The 19308-nt window shown below is 41.8% G+C and overlaps 1 protein-coding gene across 2 annotated transcripts in view; it reads left to right on the top strand.

Moving 5' to 3' along the window:
• Positions 1-19308, top strand: part of LOC135508732 (protein kinase C-binding protein NELL2a-like) — a 99318-nt gene that overhangs the window by 32941 nt on the left and 47069 nt on the right. For both annotated transcript variants that reach the window (XM_064928961.1, XM_064928960.1), the window contains exons 13-15: positions 5486-5611; positions 17266-17388; positions 17666-17761. In XM_064928961.1, the coding sequence (XP_064785033.1) occupies positions 5486-5611; positions 17266-17388; positions 17666-17761 (345 nt within the window). The remainder of the gene's footprint in view (positions 1-5485; positions 5612-17265; positions 17389-17665; positions 17762-19308) is intronic.

Raw genomic sequence — 19308 nt, 5'->3', positions numbered from 1 at the left:
CAATTTTGTCCCGAGATCAAAAGGACATGGTTCTAAATGCTTCTCCGTTTTGACTATTGCTATTTGCACATTGGTGGCATTCAAATGCAAACCAAATCATATTGGTTCAGCTGGTGTATGTTTTGCATGCATATCATTGCATTCGTGGAGCGGCATAGAGTAGTAGAGTCGGGCGCTTGCAGGGGTTGCACACATGGGCACATTTTTAGGCTGGGGTCTGGGGGAAAAAGTGGCCTTTTTATAAACGAATTCCATGCAGTTCTAAGTCATTTTACTTGACTGGAGACTTCGGCAGAATCTTTTTTAATATCGCACAAATGATCGAAATGACAGGCTACTTTGACACCGACAAACTGAGCTCCCGAGGTCAATTAAAACGACCTTGTCTTGAATCCATCAATAGTGTAGGCCAGGTGTGTGGAGACACATATATTATACAATATGAGGAGGAAATTATAGTCCTAAAAAAGCTCTGCAGTTTCACTGACTCACCCAATGATGTGCAGCTCCCTCACCGTTGATGGCTGATGCGCTCATGCCAAAAGCCTATCTCTTGTTTTACTGTCTAAAACCATGCTGTTCACTCAATAGGCCTATTTGGAAGTTGATACACTATTGTGATAGCCTACAGACAGATTAGAGTCTTCTCTTTTCAGCAGGAGCCATTTGCTTTCCAACCGGTGTTTTCCCTCGATTTTATCTGAAAAAATTCCAAAAGGCTTGTTCACTGTTAGATTTGCTGTGTGCTCTCGACTATACGCTATGCTTTGTGATTGGGCCACACACAATCCACAGCTAGGCAATTTTTTTTGTTAAGCTATTGATCCTCTGTGGTTAAATTATAGGCCTAGTACTATTCTGAATTATTTCATTTATTTCTGAACAGACAATAGTACTGTAATTCTATAACTTCGGCAAATACATTTCAACTCATCTGGAATGCTGCAGCACCTCCAGCATCCTTCCAGCAGCTCTGATTCTATAAGGAAATAAATGATGAAGCGCAACACTGGAGAGATGAGACTTGCAGGCTCATGTCTATCAGAGCAGAGAGAGATCATAGACAGTGAATCTCATTCTAGTTCTGTGAGATACAGGCACGCTTCTCTCTCACCACAGCAACGGCCACACATTGGTCTCTAGGCTACAATGTTGCGGAAACCATAAACCTGGGCTGGCCCAACCCGAATCAATACTTAGAATATCAGGCGTGGGCTGAAAAGCTATGTTTTCACATTAGACAGGAGAATTACAGAGGAGGCAACTCGAATTAACTCTGATTGCTTTAGTTATAATGTTAACATTGCAAACAGGGACAATTAATTTTCATGCCATGAGAGCTACCGGAGACAAAACAGGCCAAAACTGAGAAGTGACGGATTAAATGAAGCACTGGTTGTATCCCATCCAGTAATAACTAGGTAGCCTGTGGCATGTTGCTGTTTGTTGTAATGTCACAAGATGGAGGGGGGCTAATTGGCATTTACCAAAGAGCATCCTACTAGGCACAGGCGCCAATTAAACGTCTTTTCAAAGTTGATTCAACGTCATTTCATTGAAATGTGGAAACAACATTGATTCAACCAGTGTATACCCAGTGGGATGGCTCATCCCACATCACAATCACAGCTGGGATGAGCCTGAGGTCTGACACACACACACACACACACACACACACACACACACACACACACACACACACACACACACACACACACACACACACACACACACACACACACACACACACACACAAACTCCACCATCCCGCTGTGTGCCAGCAACACCAAACACTCTCTGTGTGTGAGCGTGCAAACGCCACAAGAGCTGACAAAAACCCTGCCGTGCTGAAAACCAGGCCAGTGTGGAAATAGCAACAGTACACGACAACAACAGCGCTCCTATCCCTCAAAAATCACCAGGCAGAGACACTTCCCTCTCTTTGTCAGCATTACCTAGCGCTACTAGCACCTTATTCATTGGTTAGACCTCTGCCCCTTCTCTGGGACGCAGAGAGAAGGATGACAGATGATGGTGGGGATTCATTGATTCATGCAAAGAGGCAAATCTCCTCAAGATTAATGCGTGTCAGGAAGGAGAGTAAGCCCACTCACTCCGTCAGCCAAATGTCACCATCATTTCCTAACATCCCACTGGTCACAGATAGTTTTGATTTACATTTGGTTGAGTTGTCAATGAATGTGAATCCAACAAAAACAATTACTATATATTTAGGTTAAAGTGTGGGTGAAAAAAAGACTAAATTCTCTTACGTTGATGACGTTTTGCAAGTCCAATCCATTTCCCACATTGATTCACCGTCATCACATAGGATTTTTGCTGTTGAAAAGACGTGGAAACAATGTTCATTCAACCAGTTTTTGCCTAGGGGATGTTTGATAGCCTAAGCAAGGAGTTTATTCCATAAAACACTTTAGCATTAATCTAGCTTGTTGTGGCACACACACACACACACACACACACACACACACACACACACACACACACACACACACACACACACACGCACACTGCATTCCTCATTGTCTGGTGAGTTTGTTCATACCAGTCCATTATTCTAAACTCAGGTACTGTACTGGGCTAATTCCTCTCACTTCATTTGCCCTGTGATTTATCACTTGTGGTTATTGCCCTGCTAAAAAGACAATGCCTCTGCTTTTTAAGAGGAGACAGATCTGTTGTTGCATCCTAATGTGCTTCTTTTCAATCCATTGCATTAATTGTCTCTCTTCCCAAAACAGTTTGAGGCTTTTCCATGTTTGTTTTGGTCTCTTTAAAAGATCACTCATTGAGGAAATAATTACCTGGTGTTTGGAAGAGATGAAGAGATGTTGAGCACCACATTTTCTTGTCTCTTGCCCATTAAAACACAAGCAACAAAGCATATCATCTCCCTACCAATGTTTAGGTAATTGTTCTGAAGAGATAGTAATGGCCTCCTAGTTGTTTTACTGAGCGGCCCGTTTGGGTAGAGTGAATAAAACATGTAGTTTGGAAATAATCGGAGGCTCTGGGGATTTTAACAATAAAGAAACAAGCGGATTAAAGAATTGTTCACTCCTTTATCAATTACAGCAGCAGACTTTGCTAAATAAAGAAAATGGAGTTACATTGACTCTCCCTCCTACTGTTGAGGCAATAGTATCACAATAAGTGGGGTACTGCCTAGACATATTGAGCACCTCTTTTGTTATCATAATACATAGAATTGTTAGGAACATAATACATACAGTAAGCACGTAGTGAATTGTCTGAAAGACAGAAATGTCTACTTAAAATCTCTCCAAACAGAGAAGCCTGTCTTTATACTCCGTTCACAGTCGAGGGCTAGCTAACTGTGCTGTGGTGAATTTCATTGAGTTGCTTTATTGCTCAGTCTGTTGAGACACACAGCCGTTGTCTTTCCTCTGACTACTAGCCCTGCCGTGGTGGGGGACTCTGGGAACTGTGTGAGAATATCAGCAAACAATCTGGCAGCCCATTTCAGTAGCAGTAGCAGAGATTTTACATCAACTGTTTGGGTAAATGAGCCCAGGCAGCAGAGAGAGGCTGTTGGCAGCATGGGGTGGTCTGGGAGTCTTTGTCGGCCCTCCAACAGGGACGCCACTGTTATCTCCTGACTCCCAGACTTCCACACAGCAGTATGGTTCACAGATAGGAGGCCGCTCCACATTAGGAATCCACAGGGGCGTTTTATGGCTCTGGAATGACCAGGATGTGCAACAACTGGAATATGATTTCTATCTGAATTGATATGACTGAGTCTACATATTATGTATTATTATGCCACTGTTATGTTTTAATGTAATGACAAAAAAACTACTCCGGCTATTGAGTTGAAATGATACTGATTACAATTATGTTTCGTATTCTTATCTTTTCTTATTTTTTTGTTGTTGCTGCCAGTAAGCATTTGCTTGAACAGTGTATTCCATATGTATCCTGTACATACGAGTATATAAGACTGTCCTCTTAAACAAATGAACCTCTGACTCATCTACGTATGACTGTGATGGATTCAGCCTTTGTAGAGAGGGGTGGGTGGGGGAGGGGGGGTGGGTGAGATAAACGAAAGTCATTCTCTGCCCATCCGTCCAGCGTGCCAATGACTTGATCCAGATCGTTCCATTGAGAGATAAAAGCCGCCTGTGACTCTGCCATTCTTTTAGGGTGGCACATCGCATGTCGCTGTAGTGACAGGCCAATCAAGGAAATGGACTGGACTAATGGAGATGGAGATTGTTCATGCTCCCTCGCTGGCCGCTTGGCCCCGTCGTCCACTACGCAGGCACGTTCCAACATATTGTTTCATCGAGCGTTATGCGTGTCACGGGGGGGGGGGAAGACGGATGACGTCCTACAGTTAATAGGCTCTAAATCAAAGCCGCCGCATAGACAGCCAATCGCAAGCCCGAACAAGTGTCACCTAGGGCCCCCGCTCAAGGTTACCGCCCGCTATAGCTGCCCGCTGTGGAGAAACAGTCCATACCTCTCTCTCTCCCCCCCATCTCACTCTCCATCCCCCTCTCACAGCCAGTAACATGGTTCATTTAGTGAAGGCCAACTCATTTAGTGGGCGACGTGTTCAATGATTGGTGGGATTCATTGTGTTTTATCTGGTATTCAGTGGATGGTTGAATAGAAGGAATAGACAAGAGCTGGGGGCAAAGCAGAGTGTCAAGTAGAGTGGATGTGAATACAGCACAGCCAGAGATGGTGTATGCTGTGGTGGTTGGAAGAGGCAACCAAGGACATGTAAGCGGGTGAATGAGATGCATATACAATGCATTTTCATATCAAATGATGATGTTTTCAAATATGGTTGGCAAGGAAGCAGAGAGTGAGTAGCCTAAGGTGCACATGTGTTTAACTACAGAGTGAATAAATTACTTCAGGTCAAGGACCTCTATCTCAACTCCAGTTGGGTTTTCACAGTTGGTCTATTTACATTTGGCAAATTGCAATCTACAGCAGCACTGCCACAGTAATACAGTTGAGCTCTGTTTGCATTGCACTACGTTGCATCACCATGTGAACGTCTGTTTAGCCCCGTCAGTTTCATGGAGATACTGCATCTCCTGTAAGATGCTTTCAACTTGGCTGTTTCTTCGTGGACCACGAAGGGTTGCTGTTACTAAAGGTTAGCAGCTAATGGGATTATGAATAAATGAATAAAATATTGAATCTACTGCCTTGTGGAGTGTCATGATGCATAAGTAAAAGATATATAGAGTTTTGGGACGTTGGACCAAATGGGAATTGACTACCTGACTACCCCATTAAACACAGTATCAGTCTCCACTGATAAAGATAAACTATCCATGGGCTCTCCCTGTCTCCCTCTATGAGGCATTAAGGCTGAACTGGGGTCTGAACTAGGTCTTTAGTGGAGCCCCAGTTAGAGGAGCCTAGTGTTGACCATGCGTGACCTGCTCACCCCGTTCTCCCTCTCTCCTCACTGTAGATATCGACGAGTGTGCGGAGGGGAAGCACTACTGCAGGGAGAACACTGTGTGTGTCAACACCCCCGGATCCTTCATGTGCATCTGTCACAGGGGATACATCAGGATCGATGACTACTCCTGCACAGGTGAGTTCTGTCTTCTGGCAGACTGTCTTATAGCTGCTACCAGAAACCCATACTGTACTTGTTTCATGTTTATGGCTTCACACTAAACTGTTGAAAGCGGCATTGGGAGGGTGTGTGTGTGTTTGCGTGTGTGTGTGTGTACGCGGGTGTGTTTGCGTGTGACTCATGATTGTGAGGCTTTTTATAACACCTGCAGAACATATCATGTGAGAAACACTTTAAACACTGCATAGCCACGGACGCTATCAGTGACGGAATCTGTTGCCTCAGTAGGCTACAGTAATTATGCATAGCTCATTAATTTAATGCTCATGTATAGAAATTAATGTCAGGGTTTGAGTCGCTCCTATTGGATTTGGTCCGATTACCGCAGGCCACATGAGAGTCATATGCACACAAATCAAAAAGGAATGTTTGTAATTCTGTCCACTTTGCTTCTTTATAGTGTGGTAGAATTAGTTGGCATTAGCCCGGGCCGGTGCATCTTAGATGAATACTGGTATGAATTAGTATTGATTTTGGGAAGCTATTGGCTGCGTTTGCTCTGTGCTGATTACAAAGCAGATTGCTGAATACATTGCGTAATGTAATAACTGAATGGTTGAGAAACGCCGCAATTACACCATTCAATTCCAATGGTAGATTGAGCGAGAACTCAGCATTAATGTGCATCTGACCATGATTATACTGACAAAATCTACAATTATCTTTGTGTTCATTCCGCCTATTTTGGCGGCTTTTCTCTTCTGTTATGTCGTATATAGAATTGATAACAATGTCATGATTCGCTGTTAAAAACGCTCCAAGTGTTTTGTGCGGTTTACTTTTGTCCTCTGAAAGTTCTAGAAGGAGTTAAAAGTGCATGGCATTTTGCTGTGTTAGGTTAAGTTTGCACACAGTGTTTTTCTATTGTTGTGACTTAGATGAAGATCAGACCAATTTATGCAGAAATTCAGGTAATTCCAAAGGGTTCACTTACTTTTTCTTGCCACTGTAGGTACAGTATGGGGTGTGGTCGTCATGATTTCTGGGAGTTGCTTACAGTGTGAGTTACTAGGCTAAGTAGATCCCTGTGTGTGCCATCTCTGAAGAGGAGGCTGCACAACACATTCCTTCTCCATCTGTAATTTAAAAAAGCAATTTGCACTAATGCACACTAACTCAGCAAGGGGGAGAGGAGGCAGAGAGAGAAGAGAAGGAAGGAGGCAGAATGCGAGGAGCTGCCTGCCTGGGTTGAGACATGCCAGAGAGAAGGGCTGGTCCTAAATGGCACCGTATTCCTTTTATAATGTGCTACTTTTTACTAGAGTACCGTAGTACCAATGGTGCCATTTGGGATGCAGAGAGAGGGATTCAGGCCCGCTGCAGTGCTGCTTCCCTCCCCCCAGCCACCCCTCCCCGCTGAGCTTCTGGGTTTGACTGAAGCAGTAAGAGTCTAAGTCCCACCAAGATAATGCAACAACACGGCAGAGTTTTTACATTTCCTGCCTGCCATCTATCCATACCTCTGGTGGAGTTTTTCCCTCGTCAATGGGAATGGGAATGAGAAGAGGATATGTTAATCAGGGGTTTGAGGCTGTCTGTGTATTTCAGAAATGTTTCAGAAGGAATAATCAGGAGAATTCTCACTCATCTTTTGTTCTCTGATTTATTCAGTGAAGAAGAGACACACCTTGCCTACTCAGTCTTTTTCCATGTGTTTTCCTTTGACACACCCGGAATTTATATTCCACTCACAGTTATATTTCTATGTATCTATGAGCCGGATGCAAATGTTATTGTCTAAGTAATATGTCTCCTCTTCTGCAACCCATTTGTTTCACCGATTTACAAGGATGATTAATACCACAGCCCAGTGGATATATTTTTCTAACTATGTATTACACATAGATTCTTATTAAAATGCCTTCAAGTCAAAAGTTGTGCATTTCCCTATAAAAGCCAATTCCATGATTAAACTGAGGCATATTCAGGGGGGCTGATGTAATGACTTTCTGCCTACTACAGTAAAGTTATTGTCGTAATCTCTCTGAGTTATTGGACTATCAGTGTACATTCACAATCATTGCCTCAGCGCATGATATAGAATTGTTCATATAGAGCTACTCTCCACCTCTTATTCCAATATTAAAAAGATGAATTATGGTGAAATTGGACTTAATTCAAAACGTGTCCGAGGACCCATATGTGTCTAAATCAAATCAAATCGACATTTGATAACGTTAGAGAACATACACAAAAGCACTCCGTCCTACAATAGATTCATGTTTAGATCCAGAGTAGGCTATCTCCCCCATTCCTGTTGTTCAGTGATATATTCGAGATAGGGTTGTGCTCTAAGCTAGCCAGAGGGTTCTGTTCGTTATTAATGGCAATCAAACATCTGTTTCTGTTTGAACAAGGTCCATAGGTAATGGGCTATTCCCCAAGTGGCTTAGAAAATAAATATTGCACCAGCTCAACAAAACACTAAACTAACCATATATCTCCCACGTCCATTATAATAACTCATTTGGATGAAATATGAGGATCTTTCTTATTCTCCGTGGATTTTTAGCAATTAATAGATTGCACACTCAGCATAAATAATGTACAAGTTGCCTAACGACACCCTTATTTCTCCATAAGTGCATGTATCTATACTAGTGTAGCTATACTAGTCCGCACATTGAGAAAGAAAATGTTACAGTTACACATACAGGTATAGTGAGTAAGAAAGACGACACTTGTTTAATTTAGTTACTCTACAATTTTAACAGTAATTCTGGAATAACATTTTACTACAGTGGGATGAATCAGGGTCACACAGAGTGTTTCTTGGTATCTTAAACAAATCTACTTTGAAACAAAAGTATAGACCTCACACACATTGTTATGGGCTTAAAAAAAAGAAGGCATCCGTACTGTCACATATAGAGTTGAAATGTATTCAATTTTGAGCTTGAATCTGAATATTACACTGACATAGAAACACCATATTTTCGGAGAACAAAAAAAATAAATGTTTATTAATTATGAAATTATGAAAAATATGAATCACATTCCACCCATGAGGCCACTAGAGGGCGATTTGATCATTTGACTGCAGGAAAGGCTAAACTGCCTACAAGGCTAAACCCAGGAGATGTTCTACAGTAACATAAGGTTCTGGGTTCACATTTCCCTGGGTCTTTGGAGCCAGTGGGTTGAAGTGGACATTACATTTACATAATACACCCTGCAGTGAAGGAGGTCACTATTTCAATTCCCAGCTGGCGACAGACTCACTCCGCAGCCAGACTGACTTCATGTTCTTCTCCAAATGAAATATGTATTACCAAAGCCTCAACACAACACCTTTCCTCCAAGTCCAATAGAACCATGAAAGAAAGGAGCATCCAACGTTCCCCTGCTCTTTGACTAGCATTTTACCCTTGATGTTGAAGGTCAAGATAGCCCTTCTCTCTTCCTCCCTCCCCAAAGTGCCTGGAGCGTGCCCCTCGCTCCTAGAGATTAGTGGCTTATCCATGAAAGGTGGCAGATTGGCTGTGGGCTGCGGCCTTTGAATGTTATTAGAGTGCTGCTGTCCTGAGTTGTGTGTGGAGGGGTGTGAGGGGTGTGTATGTGCCCCCACTCTAATCCTATGATAACCAGACCAGCTCTGGCCTCAAAGCTAGAAGAAAGGGAGGGAGGGAATGAGAAAAGGAGGGCGGAGGGGGGATGGAGGAAGGGTAGAGGTGGGGATCGGTGGGCAGCGAAGATTAGAGAGGATGACATCCACTGTGTGAAGTCAAAGGGCCTGGCAGAGGATTATTGAAAAATAGTGTGCCTTGGCCCCTGTCTCTCTTCCCTGTCCTTTCACGCTTTGTTCACAATCTATTCCATCTCAGATAGTGAATCTAATGATGAATTTGATACTCTCTCAAATATGGAAAACAAACTTACACTGTTTCAACACAGCCTTCACATATAGACATGTTATTATGATGTGCCTGTCAAGGCCCCAGAATATCTACATTTTGCATAAAGATCAATGAGTCTCTCGCAGAGTTGTCCACGGGTTTGTAAGTATCTCGATTAACTGTTACAGTGACTGTTTTCCCACGGCCTGATGCAGTTTTAGAGACAGTGTGTCAGTCAGTTTGTTGGACAAAGGCTGAGTAGGCTCCGGGCTGGGCTGGGCTGAGGCTCTAGTCAGCCAGTCAGCCAGCCAGCCAGTCAGCCAGCCAGTGTGCTGTAGCAGCAGGAGCTGGAGAAGAGGACAGCAGCACGCTACCAAGGGATCCCTGGTGACAGCCTGTAAATAATTGATTGTTTATCTGTCTGCAGCATGAGCAGCACAAGTCAGGAAGAAAAACCTTACACAGAGACACACACACACACACACACCTTGTCTGCCAATCCCTCTGTCCTGACGATTCAGAGTGATGGCACGCTGCTCTACTGGGCCCGGCAGGCATAGACAGATGTGACCTTGGGCAAATCTCCTCTCTCTTTTTACTCCCCTCTTATATTACAGTTTTATATGCTGCCTGTCTCGGTGGGGACTCAGACCAGGGATGCATCCCAAATGGCACCCTACTCCCTTTATAGTACATTCCTTTTGACCAGGGTAAATGTGCAAATAGTGTGCTATATGGGGAATAGGGTGTCATTTGGGAGCCACCACAGGCAGGTTTTAATTCAGGACATCAGCAGGTGTGATATAGTACAACAGCAGGACCAGTCTGCCTCCACGTCCTTCACTCTGTCATATATACATCATATGCTCAAAGGAGGAGCTCATCACCATGTCACTTTCAATTTGTTTGAGCCCGATACTGTTCAGGAGATGTAATGGATGGGATGATGACAATGAAATGGATGGAGCTCAGGTCTCTCCCGTGGCACGCATTCTGACTCACATCCCATCCATCCTTCTCACATACATACAAGACGTTCAAGTTTGAGGGTCCTGCATTTGTTGGGTTAGCTGTATAGTACAATTGTAGAAGTCTGTCGTATATGGAAACATTTAGATGAAAGGTTAGGACACAACAGTTCACCTGGCACAAGGCTGAATTCCAACATTACACTTGATTTTATGTGCATTTTACATTTGCTGTATTTTTCGCTGATTTTGTTGAAAGCAAAATATGAAAATACTCTGGCTACATTCAGTAATATGATAAGACTGTTCCTGGAGAATGTGGGGTAGGTGCAACATAGGGACTGTACGTTATTTATAATGAGAGTTACCTGGAGAAAATCGGACTTTTGAAATGAAAATGGATGGCCATCCCTTCAGTAAAATGTATTTTTACCAGAACCTCCCTGAACGCTTGAAGGAAAACAAGTGACCCTCCCCTATACCTGAAATAATAATTAAACCATGGTGGATAGAAGAGAACGTGTCCACCGTTTACCCTCCTAGCACAGACCAGAGCCTTAGATAAACCGTTTTAAAAACAGCTCGTCATTTTGTCAGCATTACATGGCAAAGTAAACAGAAGGTTGTGGATTCGCAGACCATCCTGTCCATGTTAAGGGTGAAAAGATCTCCATTATCTATCAGCTTATTTGCAGCCTGAGAAAAAAAAAAGCCTTTTATGAACGCATTTCATCAAATTCTACGTTATTATCATAATTGGAGACAAGTAGAATGTTTTTTAATACCACAAAAGCACGTTTTAATTTCTATATGGGCTATTGTAGTCTTAAACAAATCTACCTTGAAACAAAAGTATACACCACACACACATGATTATGGGCAGAAAAAGACACCTGTACCATGTCAGATATAGAGTTGAAATGTATAATATTTTGAGTTTGCATCCCAATATTATACTTTATAGGCTACCTGGCTACTTTGTTTACTTAGCAGCCAGATATCGGGTAGGCCTACACTGAGTGTACAAAACATTAGGAACCCCTTTCTAATATTGAGTTGCACACCCTTTGGCCCTCATAACAGCCTCAATTCGTCAGGGCATGGACCCTACAAGGTGTCAAGTGTTCCACAGGGATGCTGGCCCATGTTGACTCCATTGCTTCCCACAGTTGTGTCAAGTTTGCTGGATGTCTGTTGGGTGGTTGACCATTCTCGATACACACGGAAAACTGTTGAGCGTGAAAAACCCAGCAGCGTTGCAGTTCTTGACACACATTCCTCCTTAGGCGACCTGGCTTGCTCCTGACTGATTGAGAGTTAAGTATGTTGTTTAATAGCCTTTGAAAGTATTGAACGTCAGTTGATAGTGACCCGAATCACACATTACTTCTCAAGCAAAGTACATTCTTTTGTCTCCTCAGCTATAGAAGGTTGTAGCGCAGCCTCTGAATGGCAAAGAGACAAACAGAATAAATCCCATGTGCGTTGGAGTCACGTCTTTCCTCTGCGTTATACAGGTTGTTTCTAGCATTGCAGACTAAAGCGTCGTCATAGATCGCTTCATATAAACCAGGTCCATTACATTTTTTCAAACTTGTAAGCTAACAAGGGGTAGCCTACGCTTTTAGACATTTTCTTTCACAAAAGCCACAATACCTTCGCATACCCCTTCAATTTGAGCCCTGGTTTTAACTTAACACACCAAGCCCTTCACTGACACAGGAATTATTTAAGGAGTGCATGGTGACTGAAATAATTGGCTGATAAAATCTATGGATAGCAGACTGATTTTGTCTGTCAAACAGGTCGGCCCACCTCTTATTTCTTGAGTAGGAAGAAATAGACTCCAGTACAAAGTGCTCTTGTTGTTAGTAGCCTAATGAATTTTTAAATGAATTAGGCCTTATCAAATTAGCCTACTTTCAGCAACTATGTGCTGTCCATCTCCTTGGCTGCCACTTCATAGCTATGTAAATTACTTGAATATAGCTTATTGTGAGGTCAATAACTCTGATAAAGAGCTTCATTGTGGGTACCGAAACATTGTTTTTATTCAACTCTATTATAGCACTAGCAGGCTTACCGCATGTCCTCATCTTCAGGCGCTCCCTCTCAAACTTAATATATTTATTTTTGGGGGTGGGAAAAAGCCTTTTGTGCTGCCTAAAGAAACGAGTCAAAGGGTTTATTTACATGAGCAAGAGCAGGGCTTATGATTGGGATAGCCTATCCATTGCAGTGTAATGTAGTGTAGTCTAGTTTGATATACACCATCCCAGCAGCACAAAATCTCAAAGGAATGACATTTTCATAAAAATATAACTTTGCCCTGTGCTTCTCCCCGAGCATGCTCTTTGTATAGCCCAGGTCTATAGTATAGGCTATGGATCATTTGATTGAGATCATACTAGACACACTTGATTGTTGCGTGCCCATTGGAGCATCAGGGGTGAGGGGCAGCATCAGGCACACATGAAGATATAATGAGCAACTAATTCTCAAACACTGAGCAATATGACATTTAATCGATTACAAATTACATGACCCTCCCCTGGACAAAATAAAATAAAAATATACCCTCTCCATAACTGAAATTGAAAAAGCATGACCCTCTCTATTTTCCTCCAATTATGTACATTTCAACCACTCCCTAAAATTTAAAAAAATGACAAGAGTTTGAGTGAGAGGACTAACTGGTGTCTCCAAGTGGCCACACACCTCTCCAAAGTGTGCACAGTTCCTAAGTAATTTCAATGCACTGTTATGACTTAAAGAAGAGTCTTCAACTAAGTTACGTTCCCCCGTAAGAAAACCAAAAATGTCACTCAAACAGAAGGGTGAACTAACAAAGAGTCACTCACAACAGGCAAAACAAAACAGGTGGGGTTTTAGGAGGGGTTCTGAAAGACAGTAATTGGGGTGTCCACTGAAAGTTGCATAGCAACAACAACCGGGACCTAAAAGACACCCACCATGGGCACCCATCAAATTTGCCCCTAAGAGGCAAACAAAAGAAAAACCCACACCAAACTTAGAGACAGGAAGCAAACTAAAAAAGTTCAGGAAAACAAAAACAGTGACCGTTAGACAAAGGAATGCTTTTCTAGCAATCAACTAGGGAGTTAAAAGACTCTCCACATCTTTCAAGACAACTGAAACACTGGGCCAGCCACTCTTAAATATCACCTGGGCCAGAACAGGTGAAACACCTTTCAACTAACGAGATGGACAAGCCAGCACAGGTGTAGCACATACACATTTATTTTTTCTCTTCTAGCTGTGCCGTTGAGGAACTAGAGCACACTTGTAATTGTTTTGTTTGGAACACAGCGCTGCATCTCCAACATCAGACAATTACTGTTGTTGTTTACGTAAATACAAAAATGGTCCATTATAAATCGCAATCTGGGTCAGGTGGGCATCATTTGAAAGCCTATTCTATTTCCAACATGACTAGCTAAGTTTTAAAATATGATGTTACAGTGTTAGGCTTTGTCGTGGTTATATCGTATTTCACAAATACCGGAGCATTGTACTGGAAAATTCACAATAGCTTTCACAATGTAATTGAGGAAAACAGATCCACATTTTGGTACGCATAGAAAGGAGCCACGAGTGCATTCAGCTGCGTGTGCCCTAGCAAACTTCCATCACAATTGACAAACACAGGCATATTCTGTTACAAACAACCCAGGGTGTGACGCCATATCATCTTGTAACTGTACATTAAACATAACGATGGCTGATTTCTTTTGATTTTCCCATGATGTCAAGCAAAGAGGCACTGAGTTTGAAGGTAGGCCTTGAAATACATCCACAGGTACACCTCCAATTGACTCAAATGATATAAATTTGCCTGTCAGAAGCTTCTATAGCCCCGACATAATTTTCTGGAATTTTCCAAGCTGTTTATAGGCACAGTCAACTTGGCGTATGTAAACTTCTGACCCACTGGAATTGTGATACGGTGAATTATAAGTGAAATAATCTGTCTGTAAACAATTGTTGGAAAAATTACTTGTGTCATGCACAAAGTAGATGTCCTAACCGACTTGCCAAAATAATAGTTTGTCAACAAGAAATTTGTGGAGTGGTTGAAAAACCTAAGTGCATGTAAACTTCCGACTTCAGCCGTATATAGGGGTACGAGTGTAAAGGGCTACAAAATATATGAATACTGTTCTTTATTCTCATTGTTTAGTAAGATTCATGAGAGCTAGTCCGTGCGTGAGCACAGGAGAGAGAGCTGAATGTGATATTTTAGTCCCCTGCCAGGCTTAGGATGGCCCAGAAATCCACTAACACAAGTGGAAAGAGGACAAAGTGTTACCCAGAGATAAGCAATACAATGTTATGTCCCATAGGTTTTCCTCTAGTATTATTGATAGATTTGATCAACTATTTCTGGTTCTGTCATTTCACACTGCAGAGCAGACTCAATCAGGATTAGAACATTCTCTCTGCCAAAAGGAGATGGATAGTTGGATAACGAATGCCGGGTTTGCGTCCTTTGGGAACTAATTTTTTTTTGTCATTCTAGAGACTGAGTCATCTAAGTTTAGTTTTGTTCCCATGAAGTTTCCAGTAGTTTTTGGAAAGTCACAATGCCCAAAAAGTTTAGTAACCAACTGCCTTAAGTAGTATACAGTAAGCAAATACTTATCACGAAGAAGCAATTATAAAACCTCTGCAAAGCTCCACACAGAATAGATGTATTCCTGTGCCCGTGGTATAAAAATCTCACTGTGTGTTCATGGTCAGTTCGAGGGCATGCAGCAGAAATTGCTCGTTCAACTTTGCAATGTGAGTGAGGGAGGATAGATAGATTCCCGAGATAGGTTTGCGTGGGTGGGAGTCAGATACAGGTTTGTCTGCCTTTGTCTCCTGCTGTTAACATGTGATTGGTCTCTGGATAGAGGGGAAGTGTGAAGTTTTTGTTTTTGTCTCCAAGGTGCTGTTAAGGTGTGATTGGCCTCTGCAAAATGTGACCGACCACCTCGATTCAATCTTATGTAGCCACATTTGACATGGTGTTTTTAACATTGGATAAAAGTAGAGAATCAGAGCCTAGAAAATTGTATATCATACACTGCAATTGAGGAACAATGGGAAAGTAATTATACTTTGAAAGTTGATCAACTTGTAACCCCACTCTTGAGAAAATGGCCCTTGAATGTTTTGGTACACCTACTGGAAAGCTCTTCTTTGTCAACACCCATTCAGCATTGTTCACACCCTCTAAAGCCTTAGCCCCACCCATCTCTTTGGATTCACAGGTGAGGCTATGTGGTAAACACACGCTATATCAAATAAAATCTAAGTTTATTTGTCACATGAACAGGATACAGAAGTTGTAAACAGTACAATGAAGTGGTTACTTAGATATTAGCAATATCAAAAACAGAAAGTGTCCAGATAAAATATTTTATCATTATTAGATGACACTTACCCGACACACTTGTCTCTATTGATGGGTCATGTGAAGGAAATGCTATAACCACCCCCAGCCACATCAACTAAGTGGATGGGTCACTAATGTCCAGACATGTACACATGTTCATGAAATATAATAGATGGCTGTAATCACCCCCAGACACACCTGGCTAATTTTCTGGGCCATGTAATAATTCGGCCATAGTGGAGTCTTTTGTTTAGACATGTCGCTAGCTAGCTAAACAATGAACTGTTATAATCCCAACTCATACTACTACCAATACACACATTTTCATAGCTGTAGTATGAATCTGCAGGTAGCTAAAGCTAACAAACTAGGTTCAATGTTAGCTAGCTAACATTAGGCTATAACTAGCAAGGCAAATAGGTTTCTGATTTGAATAATATTACTACACAGATCATACACGTAATTTTAGCTAGCGAGCCAGCAAGCTAATGTTTGCTAACTAACTAACAGTATGCTTTAACTTGCAATAAAAATGACTTTCTGTCAAAATTAAAAGCTTATGTCTGAAAATGTAGCTAGACTCTTACCCATATACATGGATGAATGCTTCATGGCAGACTGGCACCATTTAACTCTGTTTTGTTTCTAGATACATCTTGTTTGGCCAGCATTGTGTCAAGTCACTCCAGTTCACACTGACCGTGGCGTGTGCCGCAAGTAACTGATCTGTTGATAGAGCCTGCTAAATTCAGGGCATCAATGTTGTTGGGAAAATTAGCTAAACTTTTGTAGTTCTCGATGTCTAACGTTATATCTTTCAAAAACGTCACGGTAGAAAGGACTGTCAACACATACTGAACAGCTCACATTACAGACAGAAACATGGAACATCTCCTGGCATGTCCAGCCCATCCATTATCTCAGCCAATCATTTCAAGCGGGAAGGTTCCTGTCTTTTCCTGTGGCTAAACCAACTAGCCTCATAATTTAACAATTTGAATCGTTTTTATGGATGGAATACATGTTTGTTGTAAGGCACATGAAAGTTCACATGTTCCAGAAGGCATTTATGCCAAAACACATTTTTATAAAAGAATACATGTTTACGTTCAAATGCCGCTTCTGTGAAGTAGTGACGTGCAACATACACCTAGTTTTCTGAAACGAGTCACATAAAGAAGGCCAGGTGAAGTTTAGTTTTGGTCTTAAAGGTGCTGTTATGGTGTTATTGACTTGTGTAAGGTGACGTTTAGTTTGGCTCGGGTGCTGTTATGGTGTGATTGACCTGTGTAAGGTGACGTTTAGTTTGGCTCAGGTGCTGTTATGGTGTGATTGACCTGTGTAAGGTGAAGTTTTGTTCTGGTCTTAAAGGTGCTGTTCTGTCTGTTTGTTTTTCTGTTCCAGAGCATGATGAGTGTGTGAGTGGACTACACAGCTGCGACCAGAATGCCCTCTGTTTCAACAAGGTGGGAGGGCACAGTTGCTCCTGTAAGCCAGGATACACTGGTAACGGCACTGTCTGCAAAGGTAAGCTCCACTGACCAGAACCACACACAGACAGATAAAGTACAGATAGTCTCTTGTAGACCATTACTAACGTCCAAAAAGTACGTCATTATTTTATCTCTCTCAATTACATTAATCATTACTAAGAAAAATGTTTAAGAACTGTAATGATATATTAAATCACATTAGTAAATGAGCCCATCAACTGTATCCAAATACATACTACAGTCCTAATTAAAATTGTAATCTATCTAAGTTAATATTGAATAATGGCTGTGTGATACCTGTGGTCCTCTAGCGATGTGCGATGGCCTGTGCCAGAATGGAGGAACCTGCATCTCCCCAAACAACTGCATCTGCCAGCAAGGCTTCACAGGGAAGAGGTGTGAGACAGGTATGACTTCCTCTCTGTCTAGTCTGCAGTCCTCTAATTAAAACACTGCATCAAGACTACATAGAATATAAAGTAGGAGGGAAGAGGTGAGCTGTGGAGTTCTTCAGATAGATTTGATTTGTATTTGAAGAAGGAATGACTCAAGATGAGACGTTGTTTGCTAAAAAAAATCTTAAGATGATACTTTCAGTGTTATCATCACTTTGGTGTCAGAATTGATTTAGTTCTCTCAATAGAACAGCCTGAGCTCGGATCCTCAGAGCCCATGATGTCATCTGCATGCTTGTTTAAAATACTTATTGAAGCAACTTGCAATTGTCTTGTGTTCTATTGGAAGGCATTTGACTGAGACATCAAATGAGACTGATTTCCATTGTAAGTGTTGGCCCTTACTGACCGTCTTTACACGCTCACTGTAAAAATGACATGTGATACACTTTAAAAAGCAAAGGTTGCTGGAGTATCCTTTAGAGGTTCTTCAAATTGAAATAAGTTATTTGAATAACCCTTTAATTTAGTTCATACAAGGGACAACCCTTACCTTAAATTGAGGAGATCTTTACATTTTTCAGTCCTTTCAAATTAAAATACAAATGTTTCAGTTGGGCAGTGAGGTTCCTGCAAGAACCACCACCAAATTAGGAGGTTCCTCGATGAACCCCACCTCCTATTGGGTTCCTGGAAAAACCTTTTGGGGGCAATTTTCAGTGCCAAGTACCCTAAGGTTCTTTGAAGAACTTTGAGGATTTTAGAAGAAATCTTGTTGAACCCCTAATTTTTAGAGTGTATAATTAAAGTGTTACTGAGCTATTTCCACTATTCACCAGATGTTGTTTTCACAAAAACACCAGTCTTCAGTTTCCCCAGAACTATTATCCATAAATACATGGCTCTTACTTTCCCCATTTCGCCTGTTCATCCTCCTTTATCCCCTGTGTGGCTGGGTTCTGTTCTGTGGTGACTAATGAGCTAGTTCCTGTTCTAATGGGCCATTTGAGGATTTGAACTGCAGTTGTAGCATTATGGGAATGACTCTGTTTGCATCACACCTGATATTAATTACAATAGCACACTGACACTGATGCACTGTGTGTTATAGTGCAAAATTTTTATCTTTGTCTTGGCCAAGCATTATATTTGATTTATTAGGATCCCCAATAGCCGACGCCAGTAGCGACAGCTAGTCTTACTGGGGTCTGACACATAACGAAAAATACATTACAGACAAAATACTTTACAATTCACATACATGTGACATTTAAAATCATTACCATGTAGTGTGTGTATCTATCAGTTACACATACACGTCAGTACATGCACACAATAAGTAGGTCACATGGGGGAGAGTCATTGTGCCGTGATGTGTTGCTTTATTTGTTTTTTGAAACCAGGTTCTGTTCACTTGCGCTATATAAGATGGGAGTTCCATGCACTCATGGCTCTGAATAATACTGTACGTTTCCTTGAATTTGTTCTGGATCTGGGGACTGTGAAAAGACCCCTGGTGGCATGTCTGGTGTGGGTGTCAGCGGTGTGTGTAAGTTGAG

Source organism: Oncorhynchus masou, chromosome 22 (genome assembly GCF_036934945.1).
Source record: "Oncorhynchus masou masou isolate Uvic2021 chromosome 22, UVic_Omas_1.1, whole genome shotgun sequence".
Lineage (NCBI taxonomy): Eukaryota > Metazoa > Chordata > Actinopteri > Salmoniformes > Salmonidae > Oncorhynchus > Oncorhynchus masou.
This window is presented reverse-complemented; position numbering and strand designations above follow the sequence as displayed.